The sequence below is a fragment of the Sinocyclocheilus grahami genome, unplaced genomic scaffold, assembly GCF_001515645.1.
Source record: "Sinocyclocheilus grahami isolate Dianchi unplaced genomic scaffold, SAMN03320097.WGS_v1.1 scaffold878.1, whole genome shotgun sequence".
Taxonomy (NCBI): Eukaryota; Metazoa; Chordata; class Actinopteri; order Cypriniformes; family Cyprinidae; genus Sinocyclocheilus; species Sinocyclocheilus grahami.
Genome location: NW_015506057.1, coordinates 30,877 through 51,316, shown reverse-complemented (window position 1 = coordinate 51,316; position 20,440 = coordinate 30,877). Strand labels below are relative to the sequence as shown.

Here is a 20,440-nt window from a genome sequence, read left to right as displayed (position 1 = left end):
CGTGTATTCCATAACAAAGATATCAGTCACTCACTCACTCAAAACTGTTCAGCCCATTCACATCATCTATTTTCCGTGTCCACTTTTCTTTTCTACACACTCGCCATATTTTTGCTGTCACATCATATCTACACTGGGCGCAACAAAGCATTGCAAATCATTTGAACTATGTCGCGCTGCGCTGCATCCAGTGTAAACAGCATCACTGATTATAATGGGTTCTATTGTATTTTGTTGTGTCGCACCGCGCCACTCGCATCCGGTGTAGACACGATGTAAGTTAATGTCGCTTTCTGAAGCTGCGTTTTAATTTTCATGCCACATTATTTGAAATTAGCGCAGGCCAAACATTTTTCTCTCACGGGCCGGATGTGACCCACGGGCCACCTATTGAGGAACCCTGTCCTATACTGTGTTTATTAACTAGGATGTTGCTTGAATCAGTACAGCCAGAGACCCCTGGTCTTCCAGTACCAGTGCTGTGAGGAAGGATGCTACGGTAGGCCTAGCAGAGACAGGGAGGAGTGTGGTAGAGGTAGGAAAAACCCAACAGACAGACAGTGACAGCAAAGAACAACATACTGTAGCGAATGACAGTAACAGCAGACAAATGGCATAAACAGACAGCACACAGACTCTACAACATCCTCAGATTCTTTTTCTTTTGTTTTTACTGTATGTCAATTTTTTATAAACGTGTGCTCTTTAAAAAGTAGTAAGCATTGTTTGCCAGACACATACATTAAATGTTTAAATATCTGTTACATATATGGTACTGCTTATATTATTTCACCATCTGTACACAAATATAAGTAGTGAATGCGTGTGTCCATGGGTGGGGCTGTGTCGGTGTGGTAATGTGGGCCGGTGTGGCTACAGTGCCAGGGCTGAATTTTTGTCCCAGTCCCTGCCTGCTGGTATGAGACTCGAAACCGCAACTTTTGGGTAAAGAGTCCGACTCTCTAACCATTAGACCACAACTTCCCCCAAATGTTACATGTTCTTTATAGCGACAATGGATAATTTACCTTAGATCTTGAAAATTAATTAAAGGAAACATAAACGTTCAAACTGTGAATGCAATGTGAACAAAAATGTGTATTCAGTGACAAAGATTGTATCAGCCACTCGGTGTGTATTTTTAATAATGAGAAAATGGTTTAATATGAGACAGGGAGGAGTGTGGTAGAGGTAGGAAAAACCCAACAGACAGACAGTGACAGCAAAGAACAACATACTGTAGCGAATGACAGTAACAGCAGACAAATGGCATAAACAGACAGCACACAGACTCTACAACATCCTCAGATTCTTTTTCTTTTGTTTTTACTGTATGTCAATTTTTTATAAACGTGTGCTCTTTAAAAAGTAGTAAGCATTGTTTGCCAGACACATACATTAAATGTTTAAATATCTGTTACTGCTTATATTATTTCACCATCTGTACACAAATATAAGTAGTGAATGCGTGTGTCCATGGGTGGGGCTGTGTCGGTGTGGTAATGTGGGCCGGTGTGGCTACAGTGCCAGGGCTGAATTTTTGTCCCAGTCCCTGCCTGCTGGTATGAGACTCGAACCCGCAACTTTTGGGTAAAGAGTCCGACTCTCTAACCATTAGACCACAACTTCCCCCAAATGTTACATGTTCTTTATAGTGACAATGGATAATTTACCTTAGATCTTGAAAATTAATTAAAGGAAACATAAACGTTCAAACTGTGAATGCAATGTGAACAAAAATGTGTATTCAGTGACAAAGATTGTATCAGCCACTCGGTGTGTATTTTTAATAATGAGAAAATGGTTTAATATTAGTGAATTAGATTACTAATCAATTTCGTTGAGAATGCAGCATACTCTCAGAGAAAGGCTCCGCCCAAACGCTTTTCTGATTGGCCGTGATTTTTGGTTGATTTTGACACATCTTGTGTTGACAGACAAATTGCTTGTCGCTGGAATCTTATCGCCTCGCGTCCAGGACACGGTGTAAAACAAAAGCCTCAGGACAGACCTTGTGTACATTTCCTGTTTACGGCAGTGAAATGACATGATCCCAATGTGGTTTATCTTTATGAAATCAGTGCCCATACCGGAAGAATAAATCATCCTGTTTACGCTGGAATACGTGACAATCTCAGATGCCCGACATGAGGACCTGCAGGTGACCACTGAGAACATTTTTGTCCAAGTATCAAAAGGAAAAGCTGGTTTCCCAGGATACACTGATCTGAAGCGCCGTTATAGTTTCGTCATGATGTAATTAACTCCAGGAGCATGACCGGAGCTCAGGTGAGACGATCTGCAGCAGCATGTTGCATCAGAATTGCGTAAGATGGGGAATATCTCCATTTCAAAGCCTAAAGAAAGGAAACCGGTTTATTCTGTACTCCTGACCTAGTAGTTTGGATTTCAGCCTACGAGCTTAAAGGGGTCATATGATGCGATTTAAATTTTTCTTTTCTCTTTGGAGTGTTACAAGCTCTTGGTGCATAAAGAAGATCTGTAAAGTTGCAAAGACTAAAGTCTCAAATCCAAAGAGATATTCTTTATAAAAGTTAAAAGTCAACCACGCCTACCTAACATGCCCCCACATGTCTACGTCACGATGTGGGAAGATTTGCATAATGCCGCCCAAATGTTCACGCAAAGAGAAGGCGTAACTTTTATTCTCGCTGTAGTATTGTTGTTGCCGCCACCGCCATGTCGTGAAGGCGCTGTGTGTTTCGTTGTGAAAGCGAAACTATTTTGTTTGGCCTTCCAAAAGAGGACGATATCCGCTTCATCATGCCTAGAGCTGATCTGTGCTGGTTGCTGAGGAAATCCATCAACTTCACGCTGTCGATCGCCAGACACATCGCCGCTTTCACCGTGGACAGAGTCCAGCCCGGGGTCGTCACATGTGGTTGCCGCAAGCCCACCGGCCACTCCTTCGTCGCGCTGTTCTCAAGCCCACCCGCCTCCACTCACGCAAGGCCGCCATGTGTGACGCTGTTTCACTGTGAAAGCGAAAATACTTTGTTTGGCCTTCCAAAAGAAGACACGACTAGAAATCAGTGGTTAAGTTGTATTTACAACACTGTTCAAGAACACTTCAACCCAAATATTCAGATGTGTGCAGCGCATTTTATGGAGGACTGTTTCCTGATCCTGGTAGAGTAGACTACAATGCTGGCTGTTCTGACTCACAGACCGTAAGTACGTTTTTTATAATTAAAGAATTTGCCACTGATGATTCAAACACAAGTTTTTTGGGCAGTGTAGATTAGCACTTGTTGTTTGTCATTTCTCCGATCACAAATGCAGACAGAGTTTTATGTTTAAGCAGCGCGATGCAATGCAACGCGTAAAAAGACAGTATAAGTCATTATAATCCATAATTATGTCCCCACTGGATGCAACAAATGCCTCGTTTATAATGGGTTTTAATGTTTTTGTCTCATCGCTCCGGCCGGACAGGGCATCACAATATGGTGAGGGGTGTAACATTTCCGTCACACGCTTGAGATATTCGGCCAATCACAACGCACTGGATAGCTGGCCAATCAGAGCACACCTCGCTTTTTCAGACCGATGAGCTTTGTAAAAATCGACGCGTTTAAGAAAGGCAGGGCATAGAGGAGAAACAATAATGTACAGTATGTGGAAAATAATGTTTTTGTAATCTTAAACAAAACAATATACAAAATAATGTTCTTTTTAGCAACATCATATGACCCCTTTAAAGCAGATTGGGAGGGGTTAGTTGAAAATTTTAATAAGGACCCAATAATGTTAAGGAATTTACTTTTTTAAAATCAAAATATAAATTGCATAGGTAATTAAAAAAATTTCACCTCAGAAAAAAAAGTCATATTTTGAGATCTGAAGTATTGTTTATACAATATTATAGTACTACATTTATTAATATTTTTTATTTGATTTTATTCTTGATATTTTCAGTTTTCATTTTGAGTTTAGTTTACGTTTTAGTCATTTTGTTTAATTTAGCAACATTGTTGTTATTAGATATTTCAAGTTAAATTTATTTCAGTTTTAGTATTTCAACAAACTTATTTCTGTTAGTTGCAACATTTCTTAATCTTCATTTAGGTTTAAGTTTACGTTTTTTTAATCTAATATTTTATTTGAGTTCAGCTTTATTTTAATTACTGAAAAATATTTTTTAATAGTTTTAGTTAACAATAGCAACACTGTTCTGTGAAATATAAAATCGTCTTTTTTATTCTGAAGTATAAAAAGACTCATGTTTTCATGTTTTTTTAAATATCATTGTATTTTAGTTCAACACAATGAAATTATATATACAGATCATTCAATTCACATTATAACAGCAGTTAACAGGACAAATTCATTTACTTCATATTTAGAGATCATATTTCATATTTTTCTCCCACTCACAGTGAGTGCATTGGTATATATATGAAATTATATATGAAATAAGCACATTTTTGTACAATTTGAATTGTGTAATATTGAATAATGGGAATCTTTTACACATGAAACCACAAAAAAAAAAAAAATTGAAGTACTGATATGTATTTACATGGGCATATTTGACCACTTAATCGTGTATTACATAATCGAATTTCTAATATTTAAATTTAATATTCGACTATATACAGTAAAAACTTTTAAAAACTCATTCTCACACATGAAGACTATGAAAATGAAACGCATATGAAATCTCTCAAATGCTTACATTAATATCTACATCTAGTCAACATATGATCTACATACTACATACATCCATTTTAAGATTTTAAAAAATGTCAGACTTCTTTTAAACAGTACATTATACTTGGAAAACAATCCAGATTCACACAGATTTTATGGCATGTCAAGTATACTAATGAAATCTGCTGAGGATCTTGAAAAATGATCAGAAGATGAATTAATGAGGTAAAGTTCAAACTTAACAAGTGCATTGCTGTGGGAGATGTGGTGTGCTGGGTCGTACACATGCTCAGACATGCTGCATGGAGGCGTGCGTTTATGCGGGTGACTATCACTGAAAATGGTAGAAATAATGTAATGCTTTGTACTGTCCTTAAATTCCCTTTGAGTTCTGCTCTAACTTTTCATCTCTGAGGGCAGACTGCAGGAGAATTCAGGAGGAATAGCACGTCAGGATGATCAAAAATGGCCTTCACAGAGTCAAAAACGAGCCCGGCCCACCTTCAAGACTTCAGCATCTCCTGTGTGGAGACCTTGCTGTCCTCTGCGGTGTTCTCTTTCAGGCTACTGTTTGTCTCCCGACCGGAGCTGCGCTGAATGTTGGCCTTGGATGACCTCTGTCGCCTTGTCCCGCTGCAAACGCAGCGCAATAGGTTCTTGATAGTGGTCCACATTTCCTCATCTCTGTAGGAGTAGATGATCGGGTTCATGACGGAGTTGAGGACGGCGAGGAGCAGCAGCCAGCGTTTGAATTTCAGTACGTCGCATTTCTCGCAATTGAGTCCATCCAGGAGCAGAACCACAAGTCCAGGGGTCCAACAGATCACAAATGCTCCTAAAAGACAAACATTTGGGTTTCAATTTTTTTAAAATTATAAAATACATACATTTGAAGATATCACATACATGTTACACATATGTTTAATATAAGTTTTTGTATTTATTAATATATAAATAAAATTAGAATAAAATAATTTTTTATATTATTTTTATAAAAAAGTTGTATATAAATCTAATTTTAATTTTATTTATACAATTTATTTTAAATATATTTGTCTATAAATATATTTTATTTACACACATTTTTAATCTATGCTTATATTATATAATATATATATATATATATATAAAACTTATACTAGTAATTTATATAACAGGGTTGAAAGTTTTACAGTTTAACCTTACTAGCCTATTCAAGGTTATGAAAAGGTGATGATATTTAAAAAAAAATTCCCCTCAAGGAAATGAAAACAGAGACATTTGCCATTGGTTCCCTGTGGCAATCAGGTTCCACAATTTGTCTCCTCTCTCAAAAAATATGCCTTGCTGTACCCCTAAGATCAACCTTAAAGGGATAGTTCACCCAAAAATGAAAATTTGATGTTTATCTGCTTAACCCCAGGGCATCCAAGATGTAGGTGACTTTGTTTCTTCAGTAGAACACAAATGAAGATTTTTAACTCAAACCGTTGCAGTCTGTCAGTTGTATAATGGAAGTGAATGGGAATCACAGCTTTGAGAGTCAAAAAAACATACGCAAACAAAACCAAATTAAACCTTGCGGCTCGTGACGATAAATTGATGTGCAAAAAACTGAACAGTGTTTATATAATTTTTTACCTCTAATTTACTGCAAGAAGAAAAGCAAGAAGAAGACGTGTCACGCGCAGGCTGAAGGAGAAGACACGAATGCGCTCAGGACAGTTCGGACATTGCATTAAATCAGAGGTAAAAAACGATATAAATACTGTTCAGTTTCTTGCACAGACAGATCGTTTCGTGTCTTTACATATCAGTGTCTCATCACGAGATGCAGGGTTTAATTTGGTTTTGTTTGTGTGTTTTTTTGACTCTCAAAGCTGTGATTCCCACTCACCTCCATCATAAGACTGCAACGGTTTGAGTTAAAAATCTTTGTTTGTGTTCTACTGAAGAAACAAAGTCACCTGCATCTTGGATGCCCTGGGGGTAAGCAGATAAACATCAAATATTAGTTTTTGGGTGAACTATCCCTTTAAACACACATTGCATTTTGCACTGCTGTAGACGGTGCTGCTGTGTTTTTCCTCATTGTTTGTTTTAACCATATTTAGAGAATGCACTTCTGCCCCAACATGCACAATAACCCTCTTTTTCGAGCCTCGATAGAGTGACTCACAGCAACAAAGCTGCTTTTAGTTATAGTTCCCCATAATTCTTTTAAGTTCATATGAAATCCTGTCTGTACAGCAAAACAAGCTCAGACAAACAGGACGAATCTCAGGTGAAGAACATGTAGTATCATGTCTTTCAAGATTAGAAAACACTCATAAGGACTAAAATGAACAAATTAGATGGTTGTTTTCAGATGCCAGAGCTTCTCCTGACAAAGCCGCACAAAACCTGCCTCCTGTTTCACTGCTAAAAATCATTTTCTTAATCAGTATTTTTGTCTTTTTTAATAGTAAAAATGTCGAAAAATTCTTACAAAAACACTGATGAATTTAATTGTTTCTTAAGCAAATTTTATTTGTTTGAAAGAAATTTAGATATTTTGACTGTAAAACATGTTGACTGACTTTTGATGTATGAATCTCTTACTTGCATCATACGCACATCTGCACTTTGTTTATGATGAGAGAATTCGCGAGAGAGCAGAATTCAGTCAGCGAGCGCATGCACTATTTGACTGTAAACCATAGGTGGAGCGTGTGTAAGGCTGGGGAAGGCTTAGCCCTCCCCTGGCCATGGGTCGGAAATTAATGTGGGCTTGGGACAAGATGCCGCTGCACAGTCAGTTAAACTAAATCCATTACTGCTTTCATGAATATAATGTATCTGTTCATGTTGCATCAATTCTTTTTACGCGTATTTTCAGCGTTGCACATTATAACCAATCACACACGATTCCATTGTGTTTATGAATATAGCGGCCAATCAGAAGCGTTCAGACGAGTCATCGCTGAAACACCGGAGTTTTGATTAGTGCATGCGCTCGCTGACTGAATTCTGCTCTCTCGCGAATTCTCTCATCATAAACAAAGTGCAGATGTGCGTATGATGCAAGTAAGAGATTCATACATCTGTTTGTTTAGACGGCTTCACTGATTATAAGGGGATTTTTTTTAGAGTGCTTAAATTCACGCTAGACTGAAGTCAGTCATAATGTTCTTTGATAATGTAAATGTTCTTTGTGTGTGTTCTCTGTATAATTTATTCACTATTTGAATAACCGAGTGAAAGTATTATAATTAGTAACTTAGAATGTTTTTATTAAATTATGATCAAGTTAAATACAAATCAAGTTGTATTAAAATGTCTTATGACATGATACCCATATCTGGATCTTGTCTGAAAAGATGGGTTTATGATGTGCATTGTTAACAGAATACGTCAACATTAGGCTACTTTTAGCCTTTCCCTGGAGTATAGGTTCACCCTTCACCTATGGTTATTATAACTATTGATAAAAAGTGTTTTGTAAGGTTAAAAGTGTAATAAATGCACATATGTGGCTCCAGAAAGGCACATACTGAGAGCTTATGACAAAACCTCATCAAATGGAGATTCCTCTGTGGTTTCTAGTAAGTTCACCATTTAAGTGAACACTCGTTCCCTTTAATCGTATTAAACGGTTGTGGAGGAGGACAGAGTACCATGTTTTCTGCAGATGTGCACAGAGTTGTAAGAGCCCTTTTCATATATGCATTTATTACACGGCATAACGAACAGCAGCGGGTTGAGAGGGTTGGGTACCGCAGGGCCACAACTATTTTAAAAGAAGACCTTCAAAGATTTTAAATTGTGTAATGGACCATGTAACGGCAGCACTGCTACAGATGGAACAGCAATCGGGCATAAACAATTAAAAATAAATATAATTTGTGTAAATAAATAAATAAAGCTACAGTGAGTTAATGCAGTTATATAACATTACGGAATGTTACGGAGAGTTGTTAAGCAGCAAACAACCAATCGTAAATGAAGTAGTGTTCCCTCGCAAAACTTTTGAGCGTTTTGCAATTAAACACAAAGTTTCTCACAGGATTATAAAGGTTTTGCAAGCGAGCACAAAGTTCCTTGTGGGAACAAAGTTTTGAGAGCAACTGCAAAGTTTCTCGGGAAACGCAAAGGTTTTGTGAGCAAACAGTTTCTTGGGGAAATGTGAAGTTTTGAGAGCAAGCTTGGGGAACACAAACATTTTGTGAGTGAATGCAAAGTTTCTTTGGGGAACAAAGGTTTTGCAAGCAAACAAACTTTCTTGGGGGAACGCAAAGGTTTTGCGGATGTTTGCAAAGTTTCTCAGGGCAACTTTTTGGAGAGAATGCAGAAGCATTCAAATATATATATTTTTTCCTCCAATCTCATATTTTCCATCACCATGTCCCTTTAGGGACTCCGGGAGGCAGTTAAAAATAAACAACTATATGTAATTTTCTTTCGGACCAATTATGTGTCAGCATTTAAACAGATCCAGGACACAAGTTAAAACAGGATATTGATTATTAGATCAATGTTTCAATCTCATAAATATGCTAATAAGGTGGTTAATTGAGGGTTTACAAATGTACAGTGTGAAATCTTTTAAATCTGAGTTTATGTTCTAACCAGCCAGGGCCACATGTAGTATTTCTTTTTCTACACTTGGTAGCCCCAACCACTGTGAAATTCCATTGGTCCAGCATCCCACTTCTCATAACTGTACATTAAACAACATTTTCTTACTGGCTGTGATTGTGTCACAAGCAGTTTTGCATTGAGTTTGTATATCCAAAAATGCGCATCAGATGTACATTTTGGGGGATTTTTATTTTTATTTTTTTACATTGAATTATCCTGTAACGCTTGTAATTTTGATGTTTCTACATTTACACAGAAAATTTCCATTTATGCACATCTGAAGTTAATATTTACAAGAAAGAAAGAAGGTACTTTTTCCCAGTGGTGTGGTTTCTTTTCTGTTTTCAACAAAGAATTTCTCAAAAGAGGAGTTGTGCAACAGATTAATGTAACCTTTACCACCAAACATGCCACAGGACAACAAAGAAAGAATGTAGCATGCTTCTGAAACCCAGGCATCTGCTTTTATCTGCAGTTCGTTCAAGAAATAACTGATGAGTACTGGGCTGTGAATCTTCATTATACTGTATAAAGTCTCCCAGACACATTCTCTGTATCTTCAAAAAACAATCCCTCCTGAAAACAAAGTGATCTCATCTGGCCAAAAACAGATTTTCACACATGTGAGCAACTGCCGTTTAAGACAGTCACGCATCAAGTATGAGTTTCATGCTCTTTTACTCCAAGGCAACAGGCCACTCATGCTGGTGGTTTGATTCAGATGCCAGGCAGTGTAAAGAGCGACCTTGTGCAAGATAATTATACAGGCCTGGAGGAAGCCTGTTGAGCAGGGAACAGACGACTCCTCCACTTTGGCCCTATCTGCAACTTGAAGTAGTAAGAGATACTCCTAAAAACTGGTATAAAATCAAAATTTCCTTCTCTGCAACGTTCTGGTCTGACATAATTACTGAATTTCTCCACAAAAAAAAAACCTATTTAGACCAGCATAAACCAGCTTTCATGATGGTGAGTGCTGGTTTGGTGATGGTCTAGCTGGTAGTTTTCTTCAAGGTCTATAAACAGCAACTTTTGAATACAATTTCTATAAAGAGCATTTTTGAGAATTTTAGATACTCAAGTCAAAAATGCATTACTAAAAAAAATCCAATTGTTCTAATAACATATATAGATGATATCTCATACATATTTGCTTCACGGTTTATCAATATTTTAAAGTTGTGATGCAACTCTACAAAAACATTTATTAATTAAAAATTAATTAAAATATATTTAACTTGAAAATCACATTAAAGAGCTTTTATTAATGAATGATGAAAATGTGTACACTTACACCACATGACATTTGTGACCCTGGAGCACAAAACCAGTCTTAAGTCGCTGGGATATATTTGTAGCAATAGCCAAAAATACATTGTATGGGTCAAAATTATCGATTTTTCTTTTATGCCAAAAATCATTAGGATATTAAGTAAAGATCATATTCCATAAAGATATTTAGTAAATGTCCTACTGTAAATATATCAAAACTTGATTTTTGATTAGTAATATGCATGACTAAGAACTTCATTTGGACAACTTTAAAGGCGATTTTCTCAATATTTAGATTTTTTTTTTTTGCACCCTCAGATTCCAGATTTTCAAATAGTTGCATCTCGTCCAAATATTGTCATATCCTAACAAACCATACATCAATGGAAAGCTTATTTATTCAGCTTTCGGGTAAATAAATAAATATATAAATCTCAATTTCGAAAAATTGACACTGGTTTTGTGCTTTAGGGTCACATTTTAAGAGTCATTAAAATGTAAACTTTTCCTAAAAATGGTATTGTAAAAGTTTTTCAAAACCATATAAAACCAACAAAATTACATAGACCACATTTATTTGTATTTATGGATTTTCTTTTAAATGTTAACAATTTAAAAAATAATTCCTTCCCTTTATCACACACTTTTATTTATCACTGGCCTGTTTGCAGACAAAAACATCTGGTAGATTGTTTGAACACACAATTCATAATAAAAGACAAAGAAAAACAAAAGGCAAAAGAAATCCAACCTTTGAACTTATGATAGCAATCAGCTAATGCAATGGTGGGAGGTTTCGTGTTTTGTGTCTCCTTGTTAACTCTTGCATCCCATTGTATGTTAACTCTTCAGTATCTCCTCATTCAAGTTTAACATCTCCCAAAAATTATGTAGATGTCTGCCGTGGTTAACAGGATATGAGATCACATACTTCCAATCTAAATATTTGTCATGTCTGTAATAAATTTGCAGAAATATTTACCCACCGTCCCACATCACCCACACTTGAGTGGGTTACAAGTTTGGCAAGAAATATTTGAGACTTTACAAGCCTCCATCGTGAGTAAAATTAACATTCAGCTGTCTGGGAGCGTTTATCATGGTTACAGACTAAAGGAGTGGACTTTGGACAGCTCATCAGAGCTATGGATACTTGTGGGAAAACTATAAACCAACATATCCTGTAATTGCCATTGAACTTTGAGTGACTGAGGAGTGATAATACATTCTGATACACATCACAGTCTGGAATGCATGTGGTGGTTCAACGTGTCGCATTTGTGCAATGAATTCACTTCCCATTTTATCAGGCTACTTGTAGTAATTTAGTATTGTCATACTAAAGGGATAGTTCACAAAAAATAGAAGAAGAAAGAAAATTATGTAATCATTTACTCAACATCACGTCATTCCAAACCAGTAGTGATGAACCAAAATGAATATTTTTACCAAGACATTAAACCAAAATTAGTTTGGTAATTAAATTTGGGCAGTTGGGTAATTGAACGCTTTATGCTTTTCAGGGTGTCGTCTTTTCTGGTGATAAAGCAGTTGTAGTGAATGCATTATGCTGAGCTACTCGAGCACAATTCTTGGTAATGGGGAAGAGTACCCACACAGCTGGCATGGTTTCTTGTTTTAGGTTATCCACATTGTTTACATGAAATAGAATCTGAAACAGTCAAAACACATCATTAAAAAAAGCTTGAAATAAATATTACTGTTTCGGTCAAAATGCATATCGGTTAGTCAGCTGAAACCGCCAAAAAGTTTTCTCGAATGCAGAAATTTCAGTGCATCAATACAATCCGGTATGATTGAAATGGCAAAAAACTATGAATTTTTGGCTTTGGCTTAAATAAATTTGTTGGGACTTCGTAGGCATGCACCGAAATGTCTGCAACTGAAAAAGTCCCGTGACAAAATTGATAAATTTTGGCCATTTCTGCCAAGTATTTTCCGTTGCCAATATTTCACTGCATAACTACAAACCGTTATGCAATTTGTTCTTCTGTGGAACACATAAGACATTTTGATGAACGATTTAACTGTTTTTGACCATAAAATGAAAGTCAATGGGGTCCAAATCCATAACAGACCTTAATGAAGTTACTGTAGATGCCATATTGAATTTAACGAGAAAATGAGGCTGTGAGGGAATGACTACAGTCTTTACAATAGCACACACTGAACTGCTTTTTTATTTTATTTTTTGAAAGACAAAAGCTGTTCATCAGCTGAACAAAATGTAAAAAAATTAAATATGCCTATGTCCTGACTAAGGACTCCATTGACTTACAAAATATCTTCTTTTGCGTTCCAAATAAGAAAGAAGGTCACACAGGTCTGGAACAACATGAGCATTTTCATTTTTGGGTGAACTATCCCTTTCGTAAGACCATATCTAAAGAGCATCTCCAGAACTTACCAAGTACGGTCATCACAGTTTTGATGAGCTTGACTGGCGTCCTCTTTCGATTAATAGATCCAGAAGTGTGTTCCTTCAGGACAACAGTCTTTCTCATAACATAGATGTATATCCTCAAGTATATGCCCACCATTATGAGGAAGAGCACCAGGTTGGACACAGACCAGAAGATCAGGTAGCTCTGGCTAAAAATGGGTGCTAATTTGGAGCACAGGTCCAGACTGCAGATACAGTTCCAGCCCAAACTAGGAACGGCCCCCATAAATATCGAAATACCCCACACAAGGGCAATCAACAGGGTCACCCGACGTTTGGTGAGGTTACTGTGAACCTTCCAGTTCATGATGGAGATGTAGCGCTCGAGGGCGATCACCAGGAGGTTGGTCAGGGATGCGGAGAGACTCGTGTCCAGTAAACCCTGCCGAAAGAAGTAGCCTTGAACGGTGAGATCGCGAGATATTTTCCCTGTATTAAACATGAGATACACGTAAGCGATCCCGGCGAGAAAGTCTGAGGCGGCGAGGTTGGCGAGGAGATAGTAGAAGGGGTAGTGAAACCTCTTGTTTGTCACCACCGCCGTGATGATCATGGCGTTGGCCACTAGGATGAAACAACAGCAGATGGATCCAGCGACCTGAACCAGGATGAGCTGCGTTTGGTCCCATTCATCTGAGGTTATGTTGCTGTTGTTGTAGAAAAAGCCCATGGGCTTATCATGGTAGCAAACGTTATACCTGGCCATCTTTGGACAAAAACCACTATGAATGGAAGGAAAACAACAAATAAGTATATTGTCTGGAACTATAAAGCTTCATTTATTAGTCATTCATGGGAAACCCCATAATTACAAAAGACAAAAGGCCACCAGAATTGCAATAAACTAAACAACAAAGAATCCAACATAAACACTCAAACATACATGATTGAAAATTGATTAATAGACTAACTTTTTGAATAAAATCCAAATAAATGTTATAATAATTGCCCTTTCTACATTATTTCACCCTAAGAATATCTGTATTGCATTATTAAATACACTATAAAATTAGGTAAATAGTTTGTTTTTCACATCTAAAAACATTTTTTGCAATGCTTTACAATAAACTTACATGTTTTTTTTTTAAAGTATAACATTTTTACTTCAGTTTGTACTGTAGCATTTGTACATTTGTACATTTTTACCAGGTTTCATTGCCATTTTAGCCATTTTAATCACACTTCGTCTTCGTATAGTCAAATTAGTATTAGCACCGCAGGGTACAATCAAAACAAACCAAACCAATCAAAATCCCACGTGAATTCAAGTTCTGGCGCAATCGTCGGCTCCTTAAAAACACAACCAACTGTATGAAGCTCGTCCAGTAACATGCAGTGATATATACAGCTCTCTTACCAGTGTCAGACCCGTCAGGTTCTCAGGTCACTCTCCATGAGTAGTCCGAAGTATCGCGCAGATCCGGCGTGACTCCACAAGCGCAAGGCGACTCTGAATGAAGTTTCTGCAGAAGTTTGTTCTTGAGAGTTTTAGGGAGGAGAGTGGGCGTGTCAGACTGTCAGTGTGGGCGTGGTCAGCTGCTTTCGTAAAAAGTAAATAAAAACTTAACGCCATGAAGTTTTTCGAAAAGGAAATAACGCTAAACTTGCGTTTCATCTCAGCACGAGCCGAAGACCTCAAGTGTTTAAATAAAAAAGGTTGACTAGTTTAAGGTTCAAACGAATTCAGATTGTGTCACTGTATAGACAAAAGTACTATTTCGTAACGTTACGCAATTTTCCTCAGGTGTGTGAGGTAAAGGAGGATCCACAACATTGAACATCATCAAATATGAAGATTTGGGTCATGCAAGTATAGGCACCTCAATATCTTAGTGAACATTTCATATTTAAGCAGTCATAATGAGGATAACAAGAAAATAAGCATTTTCCAATGTATTGAGGGTATGGAGATTGATCGAAATGCTATTTATAGAAGAAACAAGCCATATTCATAAAGAGATTTGTTTTACTTTTGGCGCCGTTGCTCTGCATGTCATCATTGCGATTGTAAACATAAGCCTATGTAAATATTTGACCTTCTGAATGAGCTTAGTTTCACTGAATAGGAAGTACAATAAAATAAAAGAAATACATAGGCCTAATTAAAAACATAATAGAAGTAATGAGTGTCAGAGCAGGTCAATTACAGATTTTGTGTCTGGTTTGGGATTGAGTTTCATTCCTTATAGAAAAAAGAACTGAAACCATCATTCTAAAAACTAAGCATCTGGTTTAATTGGTTTTTGAGGTCAAGAAAGCACCTTTTGCTAAACTCTCTCTTTTAACAACCCATCTAATTTGACTACTTTGAATAACAAAGCTTTAACCCAAACACCCGCCCGCTCGCCCAAAAAAGAAAATCACGCACACAAAAGGCGTCTTTAGTTTTGCAAATACAAAATCTTTTTGATTATCTTTCGTTCCCGCACCCAAGGTCTTTCTCCCAGTGAGCAATTGCAAAGTCACGTAGGAACTTGTCTGCCTTCCTTGTTAATTGTGGGATGATGATGATAATGAGCCGTGATTCACATCATAAAGTATGACCATCTCCACCAAGACAAAAGTTACCTTAGCTGAGTGAACAATGCATTCTTACAACGCCGGTGTTGCACATACACATTACAATCATTCCTTAGACACTTCACATATTTGAAGCACAATATCAAGAGACTTTATCTTTGAAATATTTCTAAACACCTTTGACGCAACACGCCAAAGGGCTGATATAAAAATCAGCACAAATGTGTAATTTAATGTGACTTCTCTAATGTAAAACATGAGCAGACAATCCAGATAACACATACATAATATCATAAAAGATATTTCCTCTATTATACAACATTAGACAGGGATTATTTTACAGATTGCACATCAAAATGCATTAAACATCTTCTGCGGTTGCCAGTTGACCCACAAAACACTTCATTTTTTGCTCTTAATTGCATTGTAGTGCACTTTGGAAGATATGATTTGGCATTTATCCATCTGCTAATGCAGGTCTTACCAGCTCCTAATGAAATTGGCATGTTCACAGGAAGATCTTGCTTCCTGTGTAGGACATGAACCATGTACATAGAGTGGTAAACATGTTCACACAGACTTTCTCTTATTAAGCTGCAAGTCCATTGTAGTTTTCAGTAGATTCAACTTTGAATCAGTCGCAATGGTCAACTGATGAGAATGATGGTGTCATCTTTGGGAACCCTGCAAAAAAGGACACAAATTTGGTATATTGTGAGTTGCCGGTTCATATATTTGAACATAGATGATCTGAAACAGTTTCTGCCATCTTTGAACCAACTTACAGTACAATTTTGAATTCTGATGTGTTTTCAGTGCAGATTTTGGTTGCACAGCTTTCAACCTTTATTTAAATGTGTTTGGTCGCAGTTTCCAAAGGAAGTGAAACTAAAGTTTCCTAAAGAAACTTGTTTTTTTTTTTAGTCCAGAACACTTTGCAGGTTAGTTTAATGTCAAATTAGATAAATTCCTTAAAACAAACTATCCCTGTAACTCTTTTTGTAAAGAAAAAATTGGTTAGATCAGTAATTCATATTTTATAGTTTGGGGTAAGTAAAAAATAAAGAAATAAATAAAGAAATTAATATTTTTATATATATTAAATTGATCAAAAGTGACAGTAAACATTTTACATGTGTTACAAAAAAAAAATGCAAAAATAAATTACATTGAAAATATATTAACATAGAAAACGTTTTAAATTGTAATAATATATATAAAAAAAAATTATTCTAGGCCTATTTTTGATAATATAAATGCAGCATGGGTGAACATATACTTCCTTCAAAAACAAACTAACAAATAAATAGATACCAAATTGAAATGTGGTCTATTTTAACAACAAATGTGAAATTTTAAATGTATAATACATATATAATTTATATTTAAACATGTATTATTTATCATTTTTAAAGAACAATTTTGACCATTTATAATAGGGGTGATAAAAGATGCCAATATAGACAGAATCACTCAGCCAACCAGGCAGGAATAACAAGTTTTTCTTTCTTCCAGATGAAAAGATAATGAAGTATAATTCTGGTCCTAGTTTGTAGAGCAGGAACACCAGTTCTAATCTGAAGAGATGATGGAAGATTCTCGAAAAACCCAATTTCATCCCAAAGTACTGTAATATCCACGCTGAAATCTAATCAGTGCAGCATAAGTGGCTTTTAACCTGATATTTAGACACAGCATCAAATTACAGCCGGGCTTTCCCTCGCATCTGACACTCAAGCAAACAAGGAGTCCTCCTTTCAGAGTTCAGTTTCACGTTTTCTCGCATTGCAACCCAAAACAGCTAGAAACTTACAAGACAAAAAGCTCTGGCAATATTCCCCAGAGGGAGAAAAAAAGCTCTGAACAATAATGGGCATCATTGTGGGGGCAAATTTTTCTTTTCTAAACAGTCGTTTGTTTACCATTCCTGCAAGGCAAGGGGAAGCCTTCTCCATTTTTTTCCTCACAGAGAACATTTCTCTGTAATCAGCACTTTGCTGGGTGTGTCCATCTTTCTCTCCCACCACTAATTCCATTTCTCATGCCATAGTGGGCTGACCTCAGCTCTGGAGGAAACACTGCTGCCCTGCAGCTGATGTCTGTGATTATATACTGTACCTTTTGCAGCAACACAGCATAACAGAAGGGTGGACGGTCTCGGCTTCGCCACACTCTGCGTCGACCCCCTCCTTCTGCCCCATCAGAAACCGCTGGAGCTCTGTCATGGGGAAGCCTGTTGTTTGGTAACCCTAGACAAAATGGAGAAGTTGATATGAAACGCTACAAACTAGTGTTGTGCAGCTTTAATAGTGCTGAATTGTATTCAATCTACAAGGAAAGTTCATACAGCAATGAAAATGGTGCCACCATTTACTCACTCTGAAGTTGTCCTGACTCAGATTTAAATAAATAAAATAATCAAAGCAAAACGGAAGAAAAAAACAAAATGAAACAAAATCTAAACAAAAACAAAAAAACAGAATGAAACAAAACCAAATCCCCAAACAAAAAACAACCCCCTTACAAAAAAAACAAACACAAAACAAAACAAACAAACCAAACAAAATGAAAAAAAAAATACTTTCTTTCCTCTGATCTGATGTTTTGTCTAAGATTTAGGTTTTTTGCCTTATATATATAGAAAATAAAAAGGGTTTGGAAAGAAATGAGTAATGACAGTTTTCATTTTTGTGTAAACTAACCTATGAAGACAATAAAAAAATAATAATTTAATAAATAAAAATACATAGAATATCCCTTAAAGAGAAGCCTTTTTTTTGCATAAGAAAATAAAATGAGGTTGGAAAGACATGAGTAAAGGATGACAGTTTCATTTCTGTGTGTACTAATCTATTAAGAGAATAAATAGAGATATTTTTCACAGTCATAGACACTCTTTCGATCTACTATTATAACACTAATAAGGCCTCTAAATTAAAAAATAACTAAATGCATTTATTATATTACCATTGGTCTTTTTGCCTTTTTTATTCATTTATTTATTTTTTATTATTTGGATAGTCAAAAGTGGCTAGGAAATAACAGGATGAAAAAAGGTAACAAGATTGAGAAATGTGTTGGAACATGTGCGCTAACCACTAAACCATGGAGAAATTCTAGTACTAACTAGTCACTGTTTGTTGAGCGTGTTAAGCTGATGGTACCTTGATGGTCTCGTAAGCGTCTGTGATGAGGGCGATGAAGAGACTGAGCACCATGTAGATGAAGAGCGAGATGAACGAGTAGAGATAAGCTCGGCTGAACAGCCACACCATTGTGTTCTTTTGCTCAATCTCTGCAAATGTAGGGAACATGTCGTCCCCGTTGACTAGAGAGAAGAGGCACTCTGCCACACGACTCAGACCTTCAAACTGACCCGCATACAGATGGTAAATGCATGGGAGAAGACATGTGGACAAAATGTGCATGAGACCAGTGTGAAATACTGACATTTAGAGCAGTAGAAAAAATACATTTCATAAAAAACTTAATATTTCATATAATTGTTATGTATGAACGTGTGTGTATGTATGTATATATATATATATATATATATATATATATATATATATATATATATATATAAAATATTTTTTATATATGATGAAAATTACAGGCCTCTCTCATCTTTTTAAGTGGGAGAACTTCCACAATTGGTGGCTGACTAAATACTTTTTTTCCCCACTGTATATATATATATATATATACACACACATAGTTATTATTATAGCAGTTTTTAGATTAAATATTTTTTACATTTTAGATACTATATATATATATACACACACACATATTGGTATTATTATAGCAGTTTTTAGATTAAATATTTTTTACATTTTAGATACAATATATATATACACACACACACACACACATAAGAAAAATTTAATTATGGTTTAATATTTTAATATAAAAGTTATATTATGTTATATTATATTATATTTGGTCAATAGATGGCTCTTTAAATATAAGTCAACATATACTGCCATCTACTGTACATAAGAAAGACTACAAATCTCAAAACAACAAAGTTTTTTACAGTACGTCCACTTCCACTTCACTAGTATACAATACAAACTACAACATTTATGGAGTGGGTCTGTTTTATTTATTTATTGACAAATGTATTTACCTTCTCATGGTAGGGTCCAAGAACAATCCATCCACAGAAGGTGTAGCCAAGGTAGATCATTCCTGCACAGCAGCAGAAGCGCAAGACCTTTGGTAAGGCTGCTCGCATAGTGAGGATAAGCACCTGTGTTGTCATAAAATTATTTTAGGGTCTTAATAAATTATTGGTCTTATGCAATCAACACCGTTATATGACTAGTGGTCAATAAAACACATGTACTTCACCTTGGCAAATTTGCTATACATTTACCTTCATGTTCTTAATGTGATATTGTGCATTCTGACTTACATTGTATTTTTCGAAGTATCCCAGATACCTTATGACGCCCACCCAGACCATTAGAGTTGATGTTCCCAGGAAGATGCTGCAGACATCATAGTTGGTCATGCTCTGAGAGGAGAAAGGAACTTTATGAGCATTTTGAATGTAGGCCAAACTTGTGCTTCCATGCGAGTGCAAAGTAAACATTACATAAAATTGTTTAATTGCTGTGCCTTAAATCACACGCTAGGCCACCCTAGTCTTTAGACTACTAAGTGTGTGTCTGCCATGAAGAACTGCAGAATCTGTGCAGCTCTTAAAAAGATTATGAACTGTTTTTTCCAATTAACTTTTGAAACTAAAATCAAATAATTCATGCAATCTGAGCACATTTTACTCCCAATTTAAATTACTTTACAAAAATAATTTAAATAAATAAAATAAAAACACTTATATAATTAATACATGACAAGAAACAATTTAATTTGATAGTTTCTTCATTTCCAACTAACTTTATA

General features: G+C 36.1%; 2 protein-coding genes across 5 annotated transcripts in view; both read right to left on the bottom strand.

Moving 5' to 3' along the window:
* Nucleotides 1-4,810: 4,810 nt before the first annotated feature.
* Nucleotides 4,811-14,512, bottom strand: LOC107563520 (lysophosphatidic acid receptor 3-like). Its single transcript, XM_016248417.1, has 3 exons — nt 14,367-14,512; nt 12,974-13,731; nt 4,811-5,509 (listed from the first exon to the last, which is right to left on the bottom strand). The coding sequence occupies exons 2-3, from the start codon at nt 13,713-13,715 to the stop codon at nt 5,178-5,180; spliced, it is 1,074 nt and encodes a 357-aa protein (XP_016103903.1). The 5' UTR covers nt 13,716-13,731; nt 14,367-14,512; the 3' UTR covers nt 4,811-5,177.
* Nucleotides 14,513-14,898: 386 nt separating this feature from the next.
* LOC107563519 (mucolipin-2-like) overlaps nt 14,899-20,440 on the bottom strand; it is a 14,154-nt gene continuing 8,612 nt past the window's right edge. For 3 of the 4 annotated variants that reach the window (XM_016248413.1, XM_016248414.1, XM_016248415.1), the window contains 5 exons: nt 19,950-20,051; nt 19,662-19,784; nt 18,694-18,900; nt 17,648-17,778; nt 14,899-16,213 (listed from right to left, as the gene is read on the bottom strand). In XM_016248413.1, the coding sequence (XP_016103899.1) occupies nt 16,177-16,213; nt 17,648-17,778; nt 18,694-18,900; nt 19,662-19,784; nt 19,950-20,051 (600 nt within the window). In that variant the 3' untranslated portion in view covers nt 14,899-16,176. The remainder of the gene's footprint in view (nt 16,214-17,647; nt 17,779-18,693; nt 18,901-19,661; nt 19,785-19,949; nt 20,052-20,440) is intronic. The other variant, XM_016248416.1, reaches the window with a different exon arrangement.